General features: G+C 32.6%; 5 protein-coding genes across 6 annotated transcripts; 4 read left to right on the forward strand and 1 right to left on the reverse strand.

Annotated features, from left to right (window-relative positions):
* Window positions 1–475: 475 nt before the first annotated feature.
* Window positions 476–2,177, forward strand: LOC107920236 (nematode resistance protein-like HSPRO2). The gene has a single exon (XM_016849837.2). The coding sequence runs from the start codon at window positions 590–592 to the stop codon at window positions 1,988–1,990; it is 1,401 nt and encodes a 466-aa protein (XP_016705326.1). The 5' UTR covers window positions 476–589; the 3' UTR covers window positions 1,991–2,177.
* Window positions 2,178–8,846: 6,669 nt separating this feature from the next.
* LOC107918697 (probable aquaporin PIP-type 7a) lies at window positions 8,847–10,620 on the forward strand. 2 transcript variants are annotated; one of them, XM_016848284.2, is made up of 4 exons: window positions 8,847–9,308; window positions 9,673–9,971; window positions 10,061–10,201; window positions 10,388–10,620. In XM_016848284.2, exons 1-4 carry the CDS (start codon window positions 8,972–8,974, stop codon window positions 10,478–10,480), a joined length of 870 nt encoding a protein of 289 aa, XP_016703773.1. In that variant the 5' UTR covers window positions 8,847–8,971; the 3' UTR covers window positions 10,481–10,620.
* Window positions 10,621–16,091: 5,471 nt separating this feature from the next.
* On the forward strand, window positions 16,092–18,479 carry LOC107919986 (eukaryotic translation initiation factor 3 subunit F). The gene is made up of 6 exons (XM_016849452.2): window positions 16,092–16,505; window positions 16,989–17,068; window positions 17,296–17,525; window positions 17,752–17,873; window positions 17,958–18,071; window positions 18,177–18,479. The coding sequence occupies exons 1-6, from the start codon at window positions 16,281–16,283 to the stop codon at window positions 18,264–18,266; spliced, it is 861 nt and encodes a 286-aa protein (XP_016704941.1). The 5' UTR covers window positions 16,092–16,280; the 3' UTR covers window positions 18,267–18,479.
* Window positions 18,480–18,767: 288 nt separating this feature from the next.
* LOC107919985 (leucine-rich repeat extensin-like protein 2) lies at window positions 18,768–20,402 on the reverse strand. The gene has a single exon (XM_016849451.2). The coding sequence runs from the start codon at window positions 20,250–20,252 to the stop codon at window positions 19,368–19,370; it is 885 nt and encodes a 294-aa protein (XP_016704940.2). The 5' UTR covers window positions 20,253–20,402; the 3' UTR covers window positions 18,768–19,367.
* Window positions 20,403–22,261: 1,859 nt separating this feature from the next.
* On the forward strand, window positions 22,262–24,902 carry LOC107918515 (probable signal peptidase complex subunit 2). The gene is made up of 5 exons (XM_016848086.2): window positions 22,262–22,479; window positions 22,599–22,750; window positions 23,503–23,584; window positions 24,274–24,416; window positions 24,672–24,902. The coding sequence occupies exons 1-5, from the start codon at window positions 22,378–22,380 to the stop codon at window positions 24,766–24,768; spliced, it is 576 nt and encodes a 191-aa protein (XP_016703575.1). The 5' UTR covers window positions 22,262–22,377; the 3' UTR covers window positions 24,769–24,902.
* Window positions 24,903–24,912: the final 10 nt, after the last annotated feature.

A 24,912-nucleotide genomic window follows, 5' to 3' on the forward strand; every position in this document is an offset into this window, starting at 1 on the left:
GTTAATTAAATGCTTATGTGTCATTCATATTGCAATTCACGTGTATACAACATTGATTTTGAGGTGATTTGATAAAAAAACCTAAATTTAAAGACTAAAAAGGCTGAAAAATTAAATAACGGGTTAAAAATGACTTTCTTTTTTTTAAAAAAAAATTGAAAGCTAAATAAATCATTATACCTAAAGAAAAACATGAATTCAAAGTCTAATTTAACTCCTAATCCCTCTACTTTTAATCTATTTACTCATTTTTAATTTTTGAATCAGATATTTTAATATTGAAATGAAACATTTTTAAATTAAATTTCTCAAAATTAAGGTGGAAAAATAAATTTTAAAAATTAAGAAAGTTGCGGGACTGAAAGCACAAATAAACCCAAATAAAACCCTTTCCCCACTCAAACGTCTTGGTCTGAATATCCATTTCGGATAAGCTTCCTTAAAATTTTTTAAAAAGAAATTAAAATTTTGGAAATTTCTTCTTTCTTAAGCGCCCGCCTTATAAATACCCAATCTCTTCTTTCTCTTCGGTCAAGAAAATCCCAAACGGCAAAAAGAAAATTCATATTTTTTTCTTTTTCTGTAGAAAATGGTTGAACTTGATTGGAAAGCAAAGATGGTTTCTTCCGATATTCCAAAGAAATCTCCAAAGCTCTCTAACAAACTCCAAGTTTCCATTCCGACGCCGTTTCGTTTCTCCAATATGTCTTCTCCGCTCTCGACTTCACCTTCGGCGTCCAAAGCTTATGATTATTATCTCCGGTTACCGGAGCTGAGGAAGTTATGGGAGACAGAAGAGTTTCCCGCTTGGAAAAACGAGGTCGTTTTGAAGCCGGCTTTGCACGCTTTGGAGATTACGTTCCGGTTCATTTCGATCGTTTTGTCCGATCCTAGACCGTATTTGAACCGTCGGGAGTGGACGCGTCGACTCCAGTCGCTTACCACGAGTCAGATCGAACTCATCGCTATGTTATGCGAAGACGAAAACGAAGCTCCGATCCTTGATCTTACGTCGTCCAACGGTGTATTAACACGAGAGAGCAGCTCCGCCGAGGTGTGGAAGATTCACGGAGAAACGACGGTGGTGAACAGGACCAGCGAAGGCAGCTTATTGCCTCGGCTGGTGACGTGGCAGAAATCCGAGGACGTAGCGCAGAAAATTCTCTACTCCATCGAGTGCGAAATGAGGCGGTGCCCTTTCACGTTAGGCTTGGGAGAGCCGAACCTCTCCGGCAAACCAAACCTCGACTACGACGCCGTTTGCAAGCCAAACGAACTCCACGCGCTCAAGTCCAGCCCTTACGATCACATCGAGAACCACGAGAACTCGACGCTTTACACCACCAATCAGATCCTCGAATCATGGATCCAGACGGCGAAACAGTTGTTGAAACGCATCGCTTCGGGGATCGACGCCGGTAGCTTCGAAGCCGCCGCCGGCGACTGTTACATATTGGAAAAGATCTGGAAGCTTCTGGAAGAAATCGAAGATCTCCATCTCCTAATGGATCCCAACGATTTCCTTCACCTGAAAAGCCAGTTGCAGATAAAATCGGTTAACGAAACGGAGGCGTTTTGTTTCAGATCGAAAGGGTTGGTTGAAATTACGAAATTATCCAAGGAGTTGAAACATAAGGTCCCGTTCATTCTGGGTGTCGAGGTGGACCCTAACGGTGGGCCAAGGATTCATGAAGCTGCTATGAGGTTGTACTCGGAGCAAAAGGAGGGCAATAAGGTATCTCTGGTACAAGCATTGCAAGCCATCGAAGCGGCCTTGAAACGGTTCTTTTTTGGGTACAAGCAAGTGTTGATGATCGTTATGGGGAGTTTGGAAGGGAAAGGAAACAGAGTCGTGGCGTGTTCCGACTCGGGTGACTCGTTGAGTCAGATATTCTTGGAGCCTACTTATTTCCCCAGTTTGGATGCTGCTAAGACGTTTTTGGGCGAGTTTTGGAGTCGTGAACAGGGTGAGTCTCGGTTCAAGAAGTGATGATGACTCGGACCCGTCGTTTGGTTAATCATAAAAAGAAAAAAAAGAAAAGGTTTAATTATTCTTTTAAGTATTGAATTGATGTTGGGTCAATTACTGCTTTTATACTGTAAAATTTTTTGAGCACATATTTTTGTAAAATTGGAATTATGATTTATTATAAAATTGTTACCAATTTCTTCAAAAATGTTTCTCTTTTGCGATGCATTAGCATGACATATGATTTAGTAGTCATTTGTAGGCTAATTTGTGCATATATGTCGTTTCTTAATTGGTTAAATAGGTCAATTTTTTTTCAAGATTGGGAAATAGAACGATTTTGAAGAGAGTGTGAAATCGCATTATTTTGGACGATCTTTTGCTGATATGTGTGCCTAGCTGAAAATTTTTCTGAAAATTCTAAAGCAAAAAACACTTCCAGTTAGACGAGGTTTTTTTGTTAATTAAACAAAAATCGCGTCCAGTTGAACGTGCTTTTTATATTCTGTCTCCAAATTGACTTACTTTTTTAGATCTTAAAAAAACGGACTATTTGACCTGCAATTTATTCGATCGGGCGTTCCTTAGAAAAATCATCCAAGAGCTCACTTAACAAATTTGCCAATAATTGAGTCGGATGATCATAAGGATTGAGTTAGAAAAGGTGCCATTCTCTTCCTATCATCTTGGGCTTAGAACCGATCCAACAAATTAGGAGGTAGCAAACAAGATCTCTACTTAAAAGGCAATGAAAAACCCTAGTGGCAACTTAATAATTATGATGACAGAAGGTTGAATCTAAACACTTTGCACATACCCAAAGACGTTTAGAAGATGCTATGGTTGGTCAAAATGCCTTTTAAGGCTGTCATCTTCGTGTGGTAGATTCTTAACAATGCGTTGCCTTGCAAAACCGAAATTCAGAAAAGAAATGGATTTGTAGGGAACAGACTGCACTCTCCGCCAAGTTGAAACAAAGACCATGGATCATCTCTTCTGTAAATGCAACTTTATGGAGGCAGTTTGGTTTGGATCACCCCTTGGAGTTCGAAAATACAACCTTGATGTATTTGGATTACGAAAGTCATGGAACATGTCAAGACTAAAACGGAAATCATGGCAAAAGACTTGATGTAACTTTCGCTGTCACCTTGCGAAGCATTTGGATCCATAGGAACAAAGTATGTTTCGAAGGTGCAACTGCAAATCCTATTGTTGTTATTAGAGTAGCTTCTGAGATGATAAACAACACTAGGATGGCATAGTCAATTTGGAAACTATCTATGTCACGAGAATATAGTGAAGTACGAGACCCACCAAGATGTATGCCTGCCAACTCCTATAATATTTAATTAGTCTGGTTCTCCTGATCAGAACGCCGGAGTACAAAACATGTCGAATCATACACAGAAATTTCAACCTCAGACAATGGAGTTGCTTGCAAGCTTTTGATAATCTGCTTCATTCTAGTGATGGTTATTCAACTTGAAGGTAGATTTACAGGAAGACTCGTTGAAGGTAAAAGGAGATGAAGAATAACATGATAAGATAAAATATCTGAACTTATACCTAATTTAGAGAGCTTGGCTTGTATTCCAATATCATACGAAGATTGGCTTATTTTCATTGCTCTAAGTCGACAACCTTGGCAAGGGCTAAAACATATTATGTAAAGTTGAAAAGCTTGCATTTGTTTCATTAATCAAATCGTGTTCATATACACGACAAGAATAGTAAAAACTAAGAAATAACACAAAGAAAATTTGATATAATCAAAGAATAAATTAAAATGAATATCATATTTGATTTCAGTCTCTTTATTGAGTACGTCGACCATTTGATTATAAGTCACATGAAGTTTATTTGCGGCGATCTTGGAACACACAAAATATCAATCCACTTCGGTGTGTTTTATTCATTGAATCAAACACAGGATTTGCACCCATAGGTGGCACTAAGATTGTTATGACATAGGGTACAGTCTCAGAAGAAAAGGAAGCAACAAAACAAGACCACTATGAAGAAGATGGTCTTTCATTTCCAAATGGTGGTGGGTTTTGTGGGTTATAGGTTGGGAACATACTCCTCAAGTTGATAGCCGAGTATGAGTTCCCATTGATATGCCAAGAGAGTTAGTTTAAGAGGGGATAACGTTGTTGCATTAAAGGTAGTTACATTACTGAACTCAAGAGGATTGAACCACGACTTTGGACTTGGTTTTGAGGTTGGGGTTTGTGTTAATGGTGTCTTGGAATATGAGAAATTGATATGAAAAGAATAAGCTTTTAAATCGAGTAATTTAACAATGGAGTTGAGAACCAATTGAGGGTGACACAAACTCAATTAAAATTTTAAATAATAATATATATGAATATTCTTTATTTAATTTTTGATACATTTTTTAAGATGTACATGTTAAAATTAATGTCGATAATGATAATATAGAACAATCTCAAAATAATAAGAAAAAAATACAGATTTTACGCAAAAACCCTTTCGGAAAAAAAACCACGGGTGGAGGAGAAGAAAATTCACTAGTGTTGAAAATCGAATGATATAAGACAAGTTGCGACTATATCTATTTAAAGGTTGAAAAATCTTTTTCTAATTAAAGTCAAATAGAAGAAGCGTAGTTCTATACGGATTCTACTAGTGCCTTCGGCCTTAAGCCCGCCACAGATCCCCTAGCTTTACCACTGTATTAGTTCTTTAACAAGAATTTGGGTCATACAACTCTAACAATACATAAGAATGTTTTCTAGTTTCAATTAATTATACTAGAATATATATATTCTGTCTCGGGAAAGTAAATTAAAGTTTTAAATACAATATTTATATTAATATATGATAAGTATAACCAATTAAAATTTATCTTAATTGATATAAATTGATACATAATAAGAATAAAAACAATAATTTTTCGAAATTGAATAATTATGACAAATTATATGAATATATTACAAAATGAAAGTAACATACATGCCATTTGGTGCAGGGCCTCATACATGTTTGGGACAGCACTTTGCCATGATGGAGCTCAAGATACTCCTCACTCATATGCTATCAAATTTTACCTTCACTCTTTCACCAAAATATGGGCATTCCCCAAAATATTTGTTAAATAAAAATTGTTGCTACCTTAAATTTTTTTGTTTGCTTAAAATAACAAATGTAATGGAAGTGGTAGACTAGAGTGGCCATTACGGTTTGGTATTGTGAAACATTATGCAAACAAAACAAAAATAACACCAAAGTTTGGTTACGCAATTTGGTTTCTCTTGTTACTCTTTCGTTTCGAGTTGCTTCCGCTGTATTTTTTAGCGCTTTAGAGAATTTCCATGACAATTCTCATTCTTTAAGAGTTATGCTAGCTTAGGTAAGTTTAAAGCAAAGAAATCGCCTAAGATCGTGCGATTTTCCAAACTAAAGTTCTAGCCCCGTGACACCAGGACGTTCATAGCTAGGCATGAGAGGAAGTTGCGAGTCGTTCATGGCAAAGTTTTCGTATCGACTTGGCCAAAAGGTTCACCTATAAGTGTATTTTCCAAATCAATTTAATATAAAAAATAATATATATAATATTATCTAAATTAATTTTTCAAATATTTTTATATTAAATTTTCAAATCAAATTCTATTAATTTCTTTTTATATCTTTTGAAATCTATAAATGATATTTTATATTTAAAAAATTAAAACATTCATGCTCTCTCTCTCTCAATTCATCACTTTTGTTGCTATTGCTTTCAGCCACTTATGTCAATTAACCACTGTCAGCCACCAACATAGAATTTGCCAAAATTTACCGAGAGCTTGTCTTGATTTCCTCTTTTTATATTTTTCATTTTTTTTCTTAAAAACCTTCCAAAAGCTTTATCTTAATTATGAGAAACATTAGATGAGGTTGAAATCCGTTGAAAATGTGAAAAACTCAACTATCTTCTCTCTTATGTTGAAATTAAACCTGTTCATGGGTTAGATTATTTGTCCAAGTTCAAATTTAAAAAATTAATATAAATACTTCACATATATTCGACCCGATCTATCCATGAGCGCCTCCTGATAAAACTCTCATTTTTATAATTGTCATTCTCTTGTTATTTAACGTTGGTCATTGGGAAAGAAATTGAATGAAGGCCTAGTTGTGGTGGGCGAACACATAAGTAGCTTAAAGGTGGGTCCAATTTGCATTTTCATTTCCCAAAATTAATTATTTTCCTAATTAATTATAAATAGCGCAATGATTCTCTGAATTTCATATAATCAAATTCCATGATTTTATCATTATTCTTCCAAAATAAAAGAGTAAAGATGGTATAAAACTGGGATGTCACGTCATCTGTATCCATTTCAAATAATTTAATGTTACATCAGTTTTTTTTCTCTTGAATTTTAGTATTTTCAGTTGAATTTAATTTTTTTCAGGAAGAAAATGCTGAAATTCAAGAGAAAAAAGTTGATGTAGCATTAAACTATTAGAAAGATATACAAATGATGTGGCATCCTAATTTCATACCATCCCTTCTCAAAATGGATTGTTAGTATATAAGTTTTTATACATTTTCACAGCTTTTTTTAGGTATAATGGTTTATTTGGCTTTTTAATTCTACAAAAAAAAATCATTTTAGTCCTTCATTTAAATTACTCTAAAATACATGGAAAATCTAACATATGTTAACTTTGCTGACATGATATACACATGGCAATCTACATATATGACACATCAGCAATTATCTATTTTTATTAGAATTACAATATTAAAAATGTTTTTAATAAATTTTTAAATTTAAAAAATTAATTAATTACTTATATGTCAATCCACGTGTATGTCATGTCAACAAATTTAACAAATGTTAACTTTTTCATCTATGTTAGGGTAATTTGGCAAACAAAGCAAGTTTAAGAGCTAAAAGAGACGAAAATTTAAATAGAGGACTAAAATGACTTTTTTTATAAAGTTGGAGAACCAAATAAGTCTTTATACCTAATTTTACACTAGTTAAATTTACTTAATTTAACATTGATTTTGAATAATTTAAAATATTTTCAAAAATACTGTCATTATAATTAAATTACACCATCAATTCAATTGAAAATATACAATGTTAAAGCCTACTATAAGTCCCTATACTATATCATAAAATTCATTTTAGTTCTTATACTATTAAAACAAACATTTTAGTCCCTATACATTTAAAAAGTTAATATATTAGTCCCCACACGTTAACTTTACCATTAATGGAACGGCATGACTTAATGGTAGTTGGCGTGACATTAAAAAAATAAATCGACTTAAAAAGCTAAAAAACAGTTTTAAAGAATGAGTAAAGGTAAGAAATTGATTTTTCTTTTACCCAAAGTGTTTTCAGTTCTATTAGTTTTCTATACATAATTGTTATGTTTAAATTATATGTAGTTTGATCCACATTAGTCACCATTAAGCCGCATAATTCCATTTGTTTTCAAGACTAGTAAACTTTTAATTTGTTGTAATATTTTATTTAATGCCACATCAACCACCATTAAGCAACGTCATTCCATTAACGATAAAATTAACATAAAGGGACTAAAATATCGATTTTTCAATTTCCTTTCAATGGTAGAGGAACTAAAATGGACTTCTTGACGTGGTACAGTGGTATAGAGACTTATAGTAAACTTTAATCAATATACAAAGACTTTTTTTATTTAAAAATCTCATTATAAGTTCTAATTGTATATGTTCTTTTTGACACAATACTAGAACTACCCATAGCCCCTTCCTAACCCATAAATAGGAGAATAATGTGCTTCGTCGCACTCAAACTCACGTCCTCCTACATTGACAACAATGCCAATACTAATCGAGCTAAGACTCAATCAATCGACCAATTTACAAAGACTTAAAAGAAGCATATCTTTTAACTTTGAATTTTGGTGATTCTATATGTAGACTAAGATGTTGGATACGAACCTAACGGAGCAATAATAATCACTTAAAACTCTTTTGAGTAAACGTAACGCTTCCTCCAAGGCAATTCATTTTAGGTTAATATTTTTTTTCATAAATCCCTTTGTAAATTTAAAATGTAGCCTTAATATTTTTATTTTTAAAATTTTAATTTTACTATTTAAATTCAAAATTTAATTACAGTTAAAATTATTTTGTTAAATTTAGATTTATTATAACTTTATTTTTCTAGGTACATGATTTTTAAGTGAATTTTTCTTTTTTATTTCAAAGTCATATCAATAAATTTAGCAAAAAATGTTATCAGTATTAATAATTGGACTTGAATTTTAAAAATTAAAAAATAAAAGGACTAAATTTTTAAAGTTAAAAGTGTGAAAATTAAATTCTAAATTTATGAAATAATGTAAAATAATAGTACCATTCACTCCCTTCAAGTCTTCACTTTGACAATATTAGTGCATGGTTGGCAATGGGCGGTGGTGCTTCTATTCATCCTCAGCTTACATATTTGTGGCCAAAATTGAGCCAACAAAGGTGTCTCAGCCACCCCCTCTTTGTCGTTTATAACAAAAACATTCCAATGGGTTTTCACTTCATTTCCCATTAAATTAAATCCACAGACAAAATTGCATTAAAAGGGTTGAAGTTAGAAATTTTTTTAGATAATATATTTTTTAATAGTTAAAATATGATTTTATCATTGTATTAGTTTATATTTTTCATAAAATTTAAAAAATTAAATTAAAATTTTATTATGTTTAAAAGTTTAATGTGCAATTTGACCATTTACTAATTTATAATTTTATAAAATATAAAAGGCTAATGAGATAAATTTTCCATTTTAGGGCCTGGCCCTGCCAGCCCTTTGCTGCCGCCCTGATTGGTCGGTCATAATTCATAAACAACTAAAAAGTTGAAATAATTATACTTAGATTAAACCCCTGGCCTATAAAAAACACACCACACCAAGCTCTAACACCCCATTAACCCAAAAAAGGGAAAAAAAAAAAAAACAAATCACAAGAGTTTTTTTAAAGTTTTGTTCTAAAATGGAAGGCAGGGAAGAAGATGTTAGATTGGGAGCCAACAGGTTTTCAGAGAGGCAACCTATTGGAACAGCAGCTCAAAGCCAAGATGAAGGGAAGGACTATACTGAGCCACCACCGGCTCCATTTTTCGAGCTACGCGAGTTGTGCTCTTGGTCCTTTTATAGAGCTGGGATTGCTGAGTTCATGGCCACTTTCCTTTTCTTATATATCACCATTTTGACTGTTATGGGTGTTGTCAAGGAAAACACCAAGTGCCGTACTGTTGGGATTCAAGGCATAGCTTGGGCTTTTGGTGGCATGATCTTTGCTCTTGTTTATTGCACTGCTGGAATCTCTGGTAAGTGGTATCTCTCTTGGTAAAACTACTGTGGATGATCATTTACAATGTAAATCCCACTGCATTTTATTTTCTTTATTAAAAAAAATAATGAATTAATCTCTATACATTAATTTAAAGAGTAAAATAATTTATTTTATGTGTATATTAAGCTGACATACATGAATTACTTATAATAAAAATCGATAAAATTTTACAAAAAATTAACTTATTTTTTAATCTAACGTATAATGATTGATTTATCTATTTTTCGTATAAAGAAATCAAAATACAATTCGAGTCCGATACTTTCATGGTACTTTTACCCCCACCCTCTTTTGAAGCCAAGAATGATTTGGATGATTGATGAAATGATGTGATATAGGTGGTCATATAAACCCGGCGGTGACATTTGGGTTGTTTTTGGCGAGGAAACTGTCGTTTGCTAGGGCGGTTTTCTACATGGCGATGCAGTGCTTGGGAGCCATATGTGGTGCGGGTGTGGTTAAAGGGTTCATGGGGAAGACAAGGTACGGTCTTTTGGGTGGTGGAGCCAACGCTGTGAACCCTGGCTATACTAAAGGAGCTGGGCTTGGTGCTGAGATCGTTGGTACTTTCGTGCTTGTTTATACTGTCTTCTCAGCCACTGATGCCAAACGTAGTGCTCGAGACTCCCATGTCCCTGTAAGCTCCTTTTCATCAATGGCTTCCTTCTTTTAAACAATTTAAAGAAAGCTTATTGAATGGTGCTAACTTTTGAATTGTGGTGGTAGATTTTGGCACCATTACCAATAGGGTTCGCAGTGTTCTTGGTGCACTTAGCCACTATCCCAGTCACTGGAACCGGTATTAACCCAGCTCGTAGTCTTGGTGCAGCCATCATCTTCAACAAGGACAAGGGTTGGGATGACCACGTAAGCCTATAAAATTTTCTCAGCACTATCACTCTCTAAATTATGAGCCAAAATTCAGATTGGTCCCCAATTTCAGTTTTTCAAAGTATTAATATCATTTAAGTTGTTTCGGTCAATCAAGTTATCATTTTAGGCATTAAATACTAACTCGAATCTAATCGATATTTTTTCTAATTTTGGGTGCAGTGGATATTCTGGGTGGGTCCATTCATTGGGGCACTACTGGCAGCACTTTACCACCAAGTTGTAATCAGAGCCATTCCTTTCAAATCAAAGTGACGAGATCAAAGTGATGATTGTGATCTTAAAAGATAAACTCAAAGTGTAATATGCTTCAATTTCAATGGAAGCCTTGTTTGCTTGTTTGCAAAGTGGGCATTTATATCCATGTCTAAATTATGATATTGTCTTTGACCTCATTCGTTTTCTCCTTCCATGCCATATAAGCAATCATTAGCTACATATTATAATATTAGTCTCTCAACTTGAAAATATAACAATTTTATATAAATTTCTTGACGATGTGGTACAATCTTAAAATGTTATATTCGGTGTTTTAATAAATAGATTAATGGTTAAACAAGTCAGACTATCAGTTCTTGATCTAACCAGTTCAATCGATTCGACTGTCAGACCAACAAAAATTAATTAATTAAATTTCATAAAAATCTAAAACAATTAAAATGTAAAAAAATTATTAAACTAATTCAACCCATTCAAATACCAATTTTTACCTCGACTTTCGGTTTTTACCAAATTCAAGTTGTTTTCAAGTCAATCAGTTCAACCATTTTGTTCAAAATATTATATAGACCTGTTCTTAGTTTATCCAATTCGGTCATGTTCTAGTAACTAGTAATACTGGTCAAATCATCAAATCTTGACAAAATCCAAGTTTAGATACCAAAATAGATCTGATAACCAAATTCAAGAGTCAAATTGGACCAAAAAAATACAAATGCCAAAATGGACCTACTAATCAAGTTTAAAGCCGAAAAATCATATATATAATAGTCACTTCCTTTAAAAATTTATTTTATGGATTTTTCTCATCACATCATATAGGGTCACTTTCTAATTATTTAATGATATTTCAGTAATTTTTTTCATGTAATTGACATACACTTTTGGTAATTTTTTTACTCGGAATCCTAAACCTCGAATTCCGAGTCTTAAACCCCAAACTTTAAATCTGAACCAAACCCCAACCCATACCCTAAAGTATCCTAATTTAGGGTTTGAGGTTCAAGATTTAATATTCAAGGTTTCGAGTTTGGGGTAAATTTTTTATCAAAGATTATGTATCAATGACTTGAAAAATTGATAAAATATTATTAAATAATTTGAAAGAGACAATGTATAATGTGATGAGAAAAATTCATAAAATAATTTCTCCCCATAATACATTTATTTAATAAAAATACAATTAAAAACATGTCCCAAATTTTTAATCCCTATACCAAAGTTTGGTTTTATATGGTAGGTGCTACCTAACCAAACCATGGTTTGTCCCAAGTCTCAACATCTCCACTTGGCTTTTGGATCAGCTGTCTTTTTATTTTTCTAAATCATGTTAATTTAAGTTAAACTTTTTTTAATCGAATAGAATAAGATTTAAGAGTTAGGGTTTAAGGTTTTACAGCTTAAAATTTAAGATTTCGAAATTTTACATAAAAATAGATTAAGTTTAGATTTAATAATAATAGTTAACTGGATAATTCTTGATGTATTAAATTAATCATAATAAGAATACTTTTTTTACGGAAATATTTTCAACACTTATGGATGTCGAGTTTAATATAAGTTGTTAATTACTTATTTTCTTCATGATAAGAGAAAAGATAAGGAAAGAGAATGTCAGCTGATAAAGTTGATTTAGAATTTTGACACAGATAAGTATCGAGTTATGTTTTATTTATTTAAATTCGAATTTAGATTCCAACTCCAATTAATGTCGAGTTCAATTTAATAATTTTATTATATATAACATAAAACTTTTATTACAAGATCTATTTTTTCAATGAGAAAACTCAAAAAGAAAAAAACTAACAATCTAAAAGAAAAAGTTGGGTTATAGATAGTAGGTGCTACCTGACCAAACCAGTTTGTCCATAGTCTCAACACTTTCCACTTGCTTGAGACTAGATTGCATTTTCCTTGCAAAGTCTTAAAAGTTATTTTCAACGATGATGAGGATGATTATGGTATCCTTTCAAAACACCATTGTTTTCGGAATAGTTTAGATCGAAAAACAATTGAAGTATCGGTTTAGAATAAAGGATTGGGTCAGTTGATTTGTAAATCAATTGAACCACCAATTGAATCGTTTTCTATATATTTTTTAATATTTATGATTTTTTTAAATTATTTAATTAATTAGACCAAATAAGCTAATCAGATTGAGAATCAATAATTGACCGATTCAACTACTGGTCTAATTTTAAAAATTCTCTAAATAAACATAACTTGAGAGAAAGATACCAATGTCGTAACTTTGGCGAAACAAGAAGATGTAGACAAGCTTAGGTCACATTTATTATAAGGCTAACAGGTCTTTAAAGTACTTAGATTTTTCCAAAAAAATCAATTAAGTCCTTATACTCTTTTTACACTCAATTAACCCTTGAATGTTAAATTTCAATCAATTAAATCATTTGACCATTAAAGTTAACAATCAATCGTTAAAGGGTAACAATAGTCGTTTTGGGGGTTGTTTTCACCATGTGGCACATCAAGATTGTGTCATGTGGCAAAATCTGGTATATTATATTTAAAATTATTAAAAACTGCAAAAATTATTAAAATAACAAATACATAAATTAAAAAATTGTGAAAATTATGAAAATTATTTAAAATATCATAAAATATAGAAAAGTGCAAAAAATTATAACAAATTAAAGAATTATATAAATCATAAAAAAATTATATGAATTATGAAAGAAATAAAAATTTAAAAATTATGAAAATATTTAAAAAAATAGAAAATTATTAAATGTATTAATAAAATTTACAATATATTATAAAAAAGCACAATAAGAATAAAAATTGTAAAACAAATTAAAAATATATGAAAAAAATTATATATATATATATATATTTTCACTTGTCCACTAACCATCATTTGATCATTGAAGCTATTTGTTGTGCTCGTTCGTCACGGACCTCCCCAAAGCTTGCAGCCCTTTATCAGTCGTCAATGATAGGGGAGTGTTTTGAGATGCAAACTAATGTGAAGAAATAGATTGAGAAAACAAGTGCCAACCGACACTATATATAAAATTGTAGGTATTCATTTATATTTTTTAAACTTCATATAATTTTGATATATATATTTTTTTCACTTTTCTATTTTTATAATATTTCAAATAAGTTGTTGTGTTTTTAATTCATATTTTAATAATTCTTTTACATTTTTTTGTGTAATTTACATATTTTTAAAAAATGTTTTTGTTATTTTAATATTTTTTGAAATTTTATATATATTTTAAAATTTTGTACATCTATTATACTTTTTTTATGATTTTCTATCATTTCTATTGTTTTTTATTAACATTTTAATGATTTTAAGTACAAAATGTCTTCTTGGAACGAGAATGGGCAGAAAGTCGACTTATGAGAATTTCAAGCCTCTAAAGTAAAAGGAAGAGTAAAAATTTTTGTTTTTATTAGAGGCGAATTTAGAAATATTTTTTAGAAGGCCGAAATTAAATTATATATTTTTATAATAGTAAAAATACAATTTCACCATTTTAATATATATATCTTTATAATTTTTAAAGGATTAAATTAATTTTTTTATCAATTTTAGGGGGCAAAATACAATTTTACCTTTACTAATTTAAATTTTATAAACTTCAAAGGGGCCTAAATAGAAATTTTCTTCGGACCCTGCTAGCACTGGCTACACCCCTGGTTTTTACTATAAATATCTAAAAAATTTCTATAAAAGTTTATTGATTTTAAATTAACACTATAATTTTATATAATTTTTTAAATAATGAACTTTTGTTTTCTCTCTAAAATTTTTTAAATAATATATCATCATCATTTAACTTTGAATGTATTATTACAAATATTAATTAACTCAAGTTTATTTTAAATATTAATTTAAAAAATTATAAATTAAACATTTATATTTTTTTACTAGCACCATGTATTTTATCATATTTTTAGTTTTTTTTTTATATCACAATTAAAATTTATTCGATTTAATTCAATTGCACATATTTTAAAAATAAAATTTTTAATTATTTCCATACTAAATAAAAATAATTAATTATGTATAAAAAAATAAACGTAAGGTAGTATTATAACTACCCAAGCTTGAAGGTTTACTCGAAATTTGGGAGGGTTTGGGCAAATATATTAAGCTCAAAAAATGAACTTGAGAAAAAAATTAAGCCTGTCTAAAATATGGATTGAGCTCCAACCTTGAATGTTCAATGCCTGAGCTTGACTCAGCCTGTTGTGTAAATTTGTAATGTTTTATATGAACTTATATTTACATATTATGTAATTTATAATATATAAAAATTATATCTATAGTAGCATACAAACTACGACCATATATAAACTTATTAATAATTAAATTAAATTAATATAAATATATTTTTAAATATGGACATGCTTAAAATAAGTTTGGATTAGCTATTTACAAATATAAGCCCATATTTCAGATTGGGCTATGCTTGAACAAGTATAAAGTGTATTAATATCATGCCTAAGCTCAGTCCGACCCATGAACACCTCTAAGTAGTATTAATGTGAATAACCATATTATTAATTTTTAAAAATTTAATCAAAACTAAAAGTTTATGCACATAATTACGTAAATTCAAACTTTATGTATCAAACTATGCAATAAATCAAAGTTTATACACATGCTTAATATCTAAGTTACTTCTAAATACAATTTTACCCTTAAATTTTTAACTTTCGATAATAAGAAACTGCCACTTGTTCAATCAAGTGTTAAAAAGCTTGATGTACTCATATTTAAGTTTTGTAGATAAAAAATACAAGGGTGGAAAAGCTGCCTTAAATTTTTAACTTTCGATCATAAGAGACTAGAGGTGCTCATGGGCCGGGCGCCCCGATCTGGCCCAACGACCCGCCCGAAATATGGGAGGGTTTGGGTAAAAATATAGGCCCGAAATATGGGCTTGGTCAAAAAAATGAGGCCCGTTTAGAAAATGGTCCGGGCCTCGAGCACCACTTTTTTGGCCCGAGCCCGGCCTGGCCCGGCCCGGCCCGATATAATAAATATATTTATTTTAAAATTTTTTTAATTTTAAAATATTTTTAAATACTTTTTTCTTATTTTTTAATTTTAAAATGATTTTAAAATTTTAAAATTTTTTTAATTTTAAAATATTTTTTACTTTTTAAAATAAATTTTTGGTATTTATTAAAAAATAGGCCGAGCCAGGTCGGGCCCGGGCTTATGATTTTTTGCCCGGGCCGGGCCTAGGCAAAAATTCAGGCCCATATTTCGGGCCGGGCCCGAGCCTAGGACCCGAGCCAAAATTTTTTATGGGCCCGTCCCAAGCCCGGCCCGGCCCATGAGCACCTCTATAAGAGACTGCCACTTGTTCAATCAAGTGTTAAAAAGCTTGATGTCAATGTGTAAGGTCTCAGATTTAAGTTTTGTAGATAAAAAATACATGGGTGGAAAATCTTCCCTTCTTTTAGGGATCTAATTCGACTTAACTCCAAATGTATTTAGAGTCAATGTGATTACTGAATGCAGAAATATTTTAGATAATAAAACTTTCAGTTACAAGCAATGTTTTAAAAATCAAACCAATGATTAAACTGGTCATTGGTTCTCTGTTTAACTTTAAAGATTGGTTCAATATATTTGTTCGGACTAACATAGCAGTTGGTTTCCGATCCAATTAGTCCAATTGACAAGTTTGATCTGGTTCCACCAACATTATCACGAGAGAGAAAGAATAAATGGATAATACTCGGCCCAGTAAAAACAGGCCGAAATTGGGTCCAAATATTGATAATACTTCTGACCATATAAATTAACTATAAAAGTTCGAAACCAAAACTAGAAGATCGGGGAGACAAGATGGCGGCCGACGATCACACCGTTTTGCAGCTCAGTACGCCTTCAACGGCGAACCTGTCGGCCAAGGTTCATCCTCTCGTCATCTTTAACATCTGCGATTGCTACGTCAGACGCCCCGACCAAGCCGAGCGCGTAATCGGCACGCTCCTCGGCTCCGTCCTTCCTGATGGCACCGTTGATATCCGTAACTCCTATGCCGTTCCTCACACCGAATCCGCCGAACAGGTGCCCTAATTTTTATCTTCAGACTATTGTATTTTTAAATTTTTTAACAGATTTCTCTTTTGGATTGAGATCTGCTTAGCTTATAATTAAAGTTGAATTCTTTATCTGATTTTTAGGTAGAGCATTATGCTGAAATAAATAGAAGAGATCTATGATACTGATTTTAGGGTTTTCTAAAGGAATTGAATGAGATGCTTTTTTTATGATTATTGTTCTTTGTAAATTGAATTTGTTTCTTAACACTTGATAGTGCTGTAAATAATGATTTGAGGATAGGCATTAATTAAGGTTAGATTGAAATAATTTCATAAATAAGAGCACAATTGTACATTGTGAATAGGTTATTAAGTCTTAACATTATGTGACTGATATGAAATATTTTGCAGTCACTACTTTCTAAGTAATACTAATGATGATGGCTTACAGATATTTAGGTTTTTTTTCTTTTAATTGCTTTTGTAATTCTCTCTAGTACTTCTGCAGGTTGCTTTGGATATTGAATACCATCATAATATGGTAGTCTCCCACCAAAAAGTGAATCCAAAGGAAGTAATTGTTGGATGGTAATTATCAGCTCCCTACCAAGTTATATTTTCTTTCTCATAAAAAAGAAAAAAAAAATTGTTGAAAGCTCTTTAGTCCCCTTTAGGTGTTATGCAAATGTAAGACTATTTGTATAAAAGTTCTCTCTTCCCACTGTCATGGTTGAATTGATTACCCACCTAATGCGAGTTTGTGTTTTTTTTGTTGTACTTCCAACTTAGCTCTTTGTTATTTGCAACTTTTCCAGGTATTCTACTGGCCTTGGAGTCACTGGTGGTAGTGCATTGATCCATGATTTTTATTCTAGGGAAGTCCCAAACCCTGTTCATTTGACAGTGGATACTGGATTTAGGAATGGAGAGGGCACGATAAAGGCCTACGTTTCTGTCAATTTAGCTCTTGGAGACCGACAGCTTGCTGCTCAATTCCAAGAAATTCCTCTTGATCTACGTATGGTTGAAGCTGAGCGACTCGGGTGTATGTATCACTTTAACAATCTTAGACGCTATCTTATAGTAATGCCTATTCTCTTTCTCACTCTGTGTGAGTATGATCATGCGTGTATTGCTTGAACACAGTCTCACCCGTCTCTATACTTGTCTAAGAAAGTGGAATGCCCTGCATCTTTTTAATATCTTCATCTGTTACTGCAAAGTAAAGAATCTTGATACAATCTAACTAAAGGAATTTGTTGAAAACCCAGTTGACATCCTGAAGACAACAGCGGTTGACAAACTGCCGAATGATTTGGAAGGAATGGAAGTCACAATGCAAAGACTGTTGGCTTTAATAGATGATGTCTACAAATACGTAGATGATGTTGTGGTACGTAAATTGGCTCCATCTCCATCCATCTTTTTTTTATTTGTCACAATTGCTTTCTGTTATAACGTCTGTTCCCTTTCTCAGGAGGGGCGTGTTGCGGCTGATAATAGCATCGGCAGATTTATATCAGACACAGTAGCCTCCTTGCCTAAACTATCGCCATCCGTATTTGATAAGCTTGTGAATGATAGTCTGCAGGTACGATTTGATTAATTTTCGAATATCATAACAGTTGTGCTTTGGTGGTGAAATCTCCCAAAATAATGTTTTGACACTAATTTATGTGGATTTTGAGTGGTGCAGGATCAGTTACTGTTATTATACTTGTCGAGCATCACTAGGACACAACTTGGATTAGCTGAGAAGTTGAACACAGCTGCACAGATCCTGTGATTTGGGTCCAAAGTGATAAATTTTTGTTCTTAGGCGAATCACGTGCTTTGATTGTGGGAAACTTTAGCTGGAGAAAGATTATATGTTATTATTATTGGCGGTTCAAAATGACCTCTGTAGTTGCTGTAAGTTGTCCTTTTCTCCTAAACTACATGTCCTCCAGCTGTGAGGTTGAATTAAATTTCGCTTTTAATTCCTTCTCTTTTTCTTCAATATTCTTATTTCAACATTTAATTTTGTTTAATTTTGCTACAAACTCTTTAGTTTTCTTCTAATAAAATTATTTTGGGAGTGATGGATTATCATTAAATCAAAAATAAAAAACGGTGTTAGTTCGGACTCTGAAACATGGCAAAGCAAATATGGATTAGGCATTACGTGGCTCAAGAGTCAAACTAGAAAGGCTTTTATGGGTGTCTTTCCCTAATGCAAGGAATGTGAGATACCATAAGTGCACACAAACTAATCGAACAAAGCATTCACGGTATCAGGCAACTCTAATTAACCACAAACAAGTATATCATCCAGAGGAATCATCTTACAGAATAACAACATGAAAAATGCCTTAATGAGGTCGGTAACCCCTTCTATCTCATAGAAAACATAACTTGACTTACCCTAATGAGGACCCACGGGCAGTAAATTGGTTCAGCTCAGTTTTACTCCATTAAACCTTCAAGACTGAAGCTTGGTACAGACAAATGACATGAAAATGCCTTTCCAGCATCACCGGCAGGTAAGAAATGATAATCCAAAGCATTTCTGAACCGCCATAGCTGAATATGATTTTGACCCTTTATTACCCACAAGTTCAACTACCTACCATCATATTCAGCAACACAGAAAAAAGACATTGAAAGATTAACTCCAAGAAATGGGAAAGATTCAACAATTAAAAACTAACAATTTATTGTTGTAGCAGAAGAAAATAGCAGAACACGTAACAGGCATCAAAAGAGTTATTCTTAGCTCACTCTTTTCTCGGATCGTTTTTAATCCCCAGGCATTAAGAACACAAAACTCATCATCAGCTGATCACAGATTATTTACATACATATTTATAAAAATATACCCCACCATCATCGTTGTAGCTAAAACCAATCAATAATCCGGATGACGGTAATCACTATAATCATCCCTGTCCCTTGATGCGACGTCGTCCTCCACTCTTCCACGATTCCTTTCTTCTTCGTATCTCAATCCTTCTTCTAATGATAATCCACCTAAAGCCCCCGCAGCCGCTCCAACAGTTAATCCGGTCCCAAATTTAGGGCCTCCTCTAGGTCTCTGATCGTAGGGAGAGTAATCTAACGGTGCTGATGGACCAGTGTAGCTGTAAGGCCGCTCCAAGAAAGGACGAGGAGGCATGGGCGGCGGAGGAGTAGGATAGTAGTGATTGGAGAAATGGGGAGAATACGAATCGGGGACGGAGTACGTAGGCGATTGAGGCGGCGGAGGGTGAGAAACGTAGGGCAAACCGGAGTATCTTGGCGGATGGGGAGGGACATTTGTGTAATAATAGTTAGGAGGGGCAAAATGGTAATCAGGCGGTGGAGGAAGGGGACGTTCGCGAATCCCGAGTTTCACCCGAATCTTGCCCTGGGGACGACCCGAGGGTCGGAGGAGAGGGAAGGTTCGGATCTTGGAACGGTCATCCGGGTCGGGTAATTCTTTGAGTTCGACACGGAGAGTGGCGACTAACGGCTTAGGTGTTTCCGATGGCTTGGAGTGAAAAATCTCGAGGGTTAAAACGACGTCGTGTAGAGGGGAGGGAAGGGGAAGGGTGAAACGCTCGTTCCATACCGGTCGGGTTGATCCGGCATCGTCCGAACGGGTCGAGAGACGGCGGTCTGGATCGACCCAGAAGACAGCGTAGGGTTTGAGATCGCCGTTTCGCCAGTTGACGTTCTTTAGATGCTTGGCTGAGACGACGGTGAGGTCGAGATCAATAGATGACGGTGGCGGCGGTCGATAGGAAGCGGCCATAGAGAAGGCTTGCGATGGTTCGCTGCTGGAAGATGCTAACGTGCGCCGTATAAAAAGGATGGTGTTTTTTTTTTTTAAATGAAAGGAGATTTTTGTGAATGGGGGGAGTGAGGGGAGGAGATGATTTGCTTAGCTTGGGAAGGGGAGAAAAGGGCGGAAGGAAAGCAAAATGACAGTTTTAACCTTCGTGACGTGTGGAGTCTAGGATTTGTAAACGTGGCAAATCCTTATTGGTTTAGAGGAGTCAAAAGTCAAATACTTTTTGGATATCATTATTTATTTATTTATTTATTTTGGCAGAAAAAGAAGAAAGCAGCAGCATATATTCTCTACAGCAAGGGAATAGTGTATTTATTAGAAGAATCCAACCTCTAAGGTATCCTAAGAGCTCAAGCCTATCTATCTGATCCACAATGGGTGTAATCCTGTTAAGATTGAATTCGAGTTCGATTCAACACCTATTTCTAAGTTCGATTCGAAATATATTCAAGTTACTCAAACTCAAATTCAAACTCAATAACTGACTTTAAGATTGATAATATATATTAAGGACAATGACCTAATTTATTAATATAAAAATATAAAAAGCATGATAAGGCTCGTAAGCCATTTGAATCAAGTTTTACTTTGCTCAAATTCGGTTTAATCAATAACTTAAATTGTTCAAACTCAAGGTTGGCTCAATAATTATCAAATCGAGTTTGATTCTTTGTTTTTAATTGAACACGAGTAGCTTGTGAGTACCAATGTTTCATTTACACCCCTAATTGATATTGCTATAAGGTTAATTTCAAAAAGAAAATATTTTTGGAAAGGGTTAGTCTTTGGTACACTGGCAATGTACTTTCTTATTCCACAAGTAATCTTAAAAAATTATCACGTGTCTCTTTTTTTTAAAATATTTATTTTATTAAATAGGACAATTGTTAACCTACTAACTTTACTTGTGAAGTCTAAAAACTCTAGCGATACACCAAATATTTTTTCTCTTGGAAAATGGTATAAAAAGGTATGGCTTGTTAATTTTGAGTGTGTAGTATTGTTATACAAAATTATCATTGAAAGTTAAAATATCAATTTTAGACATCATGTTAGAAATGAAAAATAAATTAATTTAGATAATATTTAAATAATTTAATATAATTATATATAAAATATACATTTAAATATTTTTAAGTAAAATTAATAAATTATTTGTAAATTTAATAATACATGAAATATTTTAAAAAATTAAAATATAATAATAAATTATATTAAATTAATTTACTATAATAATACTTACATATATTTAAATAATTTAATATAATGATTGATAAAATATAAATTAGCCTAAAATTTTAAATATATTTTAAATAGTCAATATATAAAATTTTAAATACATTTTAAACTATTAATACAAATAAAGATATATTAATAATTTGAACTCCCAAACACAAAAATAAGGGCACTTAAACCTTAAAATTTGGGTTTCGATTGAAAAACATTTTTCAAAAAAATTTATCCGCATTGGTAATTCTTATTAATATTGAAAGTTGGTAACTAAAGATAATTAATCACAATATTAATATTTTTATCAATTGTTTTTATTTTTATTAGTATAATAACAAATTTAACCTTTAAAATATACACGTTTTGTCTATTTAATCTTTGATTTAACAAAGTTAGGCCGTAACATTACACATTCTGTCAATTTGATCCTAATTTAAAAGATTTAGCATGTAACATTTAAACATCCGGTCAACATTTACGTAAAATATATAAACATTAAAGGCTAAATTTATTATTATATCAATTAAAATTATATTGAATTGACGAAAAATATTAACGTCATAATTAATTATTTTTAGTTGTTCACTTTTAAACTTGAAAACGATTAAATTAATATAAATTTTTAAGTGAAATCAATTTACTTAATATCGAAATGGTAGTGAATAAAAAGATATTTTTACATTAATAATCATATGTTCACGTATCTTTTATTACCAATAAAACGAAGACGTTTTAGGCTTTGGTAAACGACAACTTATAATCTTGACTTCGAGCAACACTGCCAACTCCTCTCCTCACTCTCTAATTACCAGTAGCGCCGTTTCCGTACATTTCCCCTAAAATCTCCACAGACAAAATGCAAGAAATGAAGGCTGAGATTGCAACCAAAAATTCAAAGAAGGCAAATCTATTAGATCACAATTCCCTCAAACACATCCTCGACGAATCCGTCCCTGAGGTATAATAAAAATTTTGAAAAAAATTTAAAAAATATCAATTGAAATAACCCTAGATCCATTCATCTTCACGATTTACTGCTCGAATTTTTCGAGTAATTTTTTTTTTGTATTTGAATAGATCGTTACGAGTCGTGGGTATGCGGAAGACGTGAGGATGAGCAATGTCAGATTATTCATTGGAACGATTATCATTGTAATCGCTCTATTTGCTCAGTTTTACAAAAAGAAGTTCCCTGGAAACCGTGATTTCCTCATTGGTTGCATTGTATTATATCCTTTTTTTCAGAATTTGTTTGTTTTGGTTTATCGTAATTGCTAGATAAATAGTTGTTCAAGAATGTTTAGGATGAATTTGAATTGAATTTCTTTATTTTTGGAATAATTTTTAATTAAAAATTTGTGATGAGAATCTATTATAGGTTTCATTTGGTTGTTTATGTTGTTATATAATAGAAGGATAATAGTAGTATTTAAAATGCAGTTCATATCTATGCATAAATTGATCCGTATGAAAGTAAAATTAGGTATATTCTTATTAAAAAAGTAATTTAATTGTGTAAAACTAGATTAGCTTGGATAACCGAATGAACTTTTTATTTCTTATTTCTAGATTTGAAACAGAGAAGCAAAAGCAACTGAACTAGACTGAGTCTAAGGTTACCTAATACATTTTTTTTGGTCTGATCTTATGTTAAATTTTCTATTGAAATTCATATTTTTTAATTTGTTCCAAAAAAAAAAATCCCCATTTTTAGTATTATACTTAGTTATTAAGAGCATTAAAAAAAAGAAAAAACCTTCCATTAGCCTGACATAGGTTCAACATTTGGCTTCTTTGTGAACCCCCCCCCCCTCTTTTCCCTTTTTGTTATGCTTCACAAGTGAAACTATTTGGCCAGAGAGTATTTACGGCTAAGACAAGATGGTGTTAAAGATTTTGTGTTGATTTCCGTATTTATTTTCTTGCTTTTCTTGGCAGCCAATGAGTGTAATCATGTTTGTTTGATCCTTGACTCTGGCAAGTATATAGTTTTCAATGTAATACTCCAGCTGTTCAGCTACAGAAAGGAAAAGAACGCAATTATGTTTACTTACCCTCCTCCTGTAAGTTCCTTGGCTTTCTAATTGAACATGTCTTCATTTTATATATTGTGCTATGGAATGATTTTCTTATCTTTAAGCTGATGTTATCTCATGTATATGATTAGGTAGGACTTTGGTCTTGATGTGCTTAAGCTGCGATGTTGGGTTTCCTCGATATTTGCATGGTTAACAACTCTTGAGATTACCATCTAATACTAATATATTTTAATGGCATGACATTATATTCTTGAGTTTACAACTTTTTAATGCGAATACAATGTGATCTAACTCTGGTTCAAATTTCTAATAGAAAGTTGTAAACTATTTGCATCATAAATGAAATTGAAGGATTGCTTTGTGTCTATAATTAGCTCAGTTTACAACCTTTTTTCTAATGTACTGCCAATGCTTTTAGAGTTATTGTGTGGAATAATGGCATCCAATAGGTATATAGATTCTTGAGTACTGCTCGAGGTAATCATATTTCTTGTACTAGCTAAAAATAAACAAACACCCATTCTTACAAAGTATGTGCATATGCTTTCTGTGTGCCTTGGGCTGAAAGGAACTTTCCAATTTACTAAGATTGAAAAGTAAATGTGCCAATGGATCTAGTTCTTGAGGTCCCTAGGATGCCCATGGAGTGTGCTTGTTTAAAAAGCTCTGCATGCGTTATTTTCTACATCAAAGTGCTTATCTCGTATTTGCAGGGATCCGTCACCAGCACCGGATTGGTGGTCTCTTCAAAGTTGCCAAGATTCTCTGATCTTTATACGCTTAGCATAGCGAGTGCAGATCCCAAATCAATATCTGCAGGCAGACCAGTAGAGTTTACCAAAAGTGTTACCCAGTGGTATGTCTCCCATTTCCTTCTCCTTTCTTTTGCTCTTTACTATCCAGTTTTTAGCTATGTTATTCCAGCTTCTCATTCTTTTTGAAGTTTCAGTGTCCAACATATGTACAGACATGGGTATACAAGTCATACGACTCTACAAGGATCTTCCAAATACATTAAAAAAATATACGAAAATAATTGAACATACCCGTATCCAACATTCGAGTCTGCATTACAAATGCAACCCTTTTCACAGCTGTTGAAATATTGCAGGTTCACGAAGGATGGAGTATTGGTGGAGGGCCTATTCTGGAAAGATGTTGGAGCACTAATTGATGATTATGCAGCAGTACCTAAGAAAAAGAAGTGATGTAAGAAGTAAGGTTTACTTTGATAGGCTACTTGTTAAAACTGTGAAGCCCTGGTGTGGCTTTCCGATATAAAACATGTTAATTGATGATTATGGGACCTAGATTCTGAATCCATTTCGCCCAGCTTACAACATGGATCATTT

This window comes from Gossypium hirsutum, chromosome D13 (assembly GCF_007990345.1).
Source record: "Gossypium hirsutum isolate 1008001.06 chromosome D13, Gossypium_hirsutum_v2.1, whole genome shotgun sequence".
NCBI classification, from domain to species: Eukaryota; Viridiplantae; Streptophyta; class Magnoliopsida; order Malvales; family Malvaceae; genus Gossypium; species Gossypium hirsutum.

Coding starts and splice junctions, on each gene's coding strand:
- LOC107920236 (XM_016849837.2), top strand. CDS start 590: ATGGTTGAACTTGATTGGAAAGCAAAGATGGTTTCTTCCGATATTCCA.
- LOC107918697 (XM_016848284.2), top strand. CDS start 8,972: ATGGAAGGCAGGGAAGAAGATGTTAGATTGGGAGCCAACAGGTTTTCA. Junction 9,309..9,672: donor TTGCACTGCTGGAATCTCTG/GTAAGTGGTATC, acceptor GATGTGATATAG/GTGGTCATATAAACCCGGCG. Junction 9,972..10,060: donor CTCGAGACTCCCATGTCCCT/GTAAGCTCCTTT, acceptor TTGTGGTGGTAG/ATTTTGGCACCATTACCAAT.
- LOC107919986 (XM_016849452.2), top strand. CDS start 16,281: ATGGCGGCCGACGATCACACCGTTTTGCAGCTCAGTACGCCTTCAACG. Junction 17,526..17,751: donor TGAAGCTGAGCGACTCGGGT/GTATGTATCACT, acceptor TTGAAAACCCAG/TTGACATCCTGAAGACAACA. Junction 18,072..18,176: donor TTGTGAATGATAGTCTGCAG/GTACGATTTGAT, acceptor TGAGTGGTGCAG/GATCAGTTACTGTTATTATA.
- LOC107919985 (XM_016849451.2), bottom strand. CDS start 20,252: ATGGCCGCTTCCTATCGACCGCCGCCACCGTCATCTATTGATCTCGAC.
- LOC107918515 (XM_016848086.2), top strand. CDS start 22,378: ATGCAAGAAATGAAGGCTGAGATTGCAACCAAAAATTCAAAGAAGGCA. Junction 22,751..23,502: donor CTCATTGGTTGCATTGTATT/ATATCCTTTTTT, acceptor TGACTCTGGCAA/GTATATAGTTTTCAATGTAA. Junction 24,417..24,671: donor ACCAAAAGTGTTACCCAGTG/GTATGTCTCCCA, acceptor GAAATATTGCAG/GTTCACGAAGGATGGAGTAT.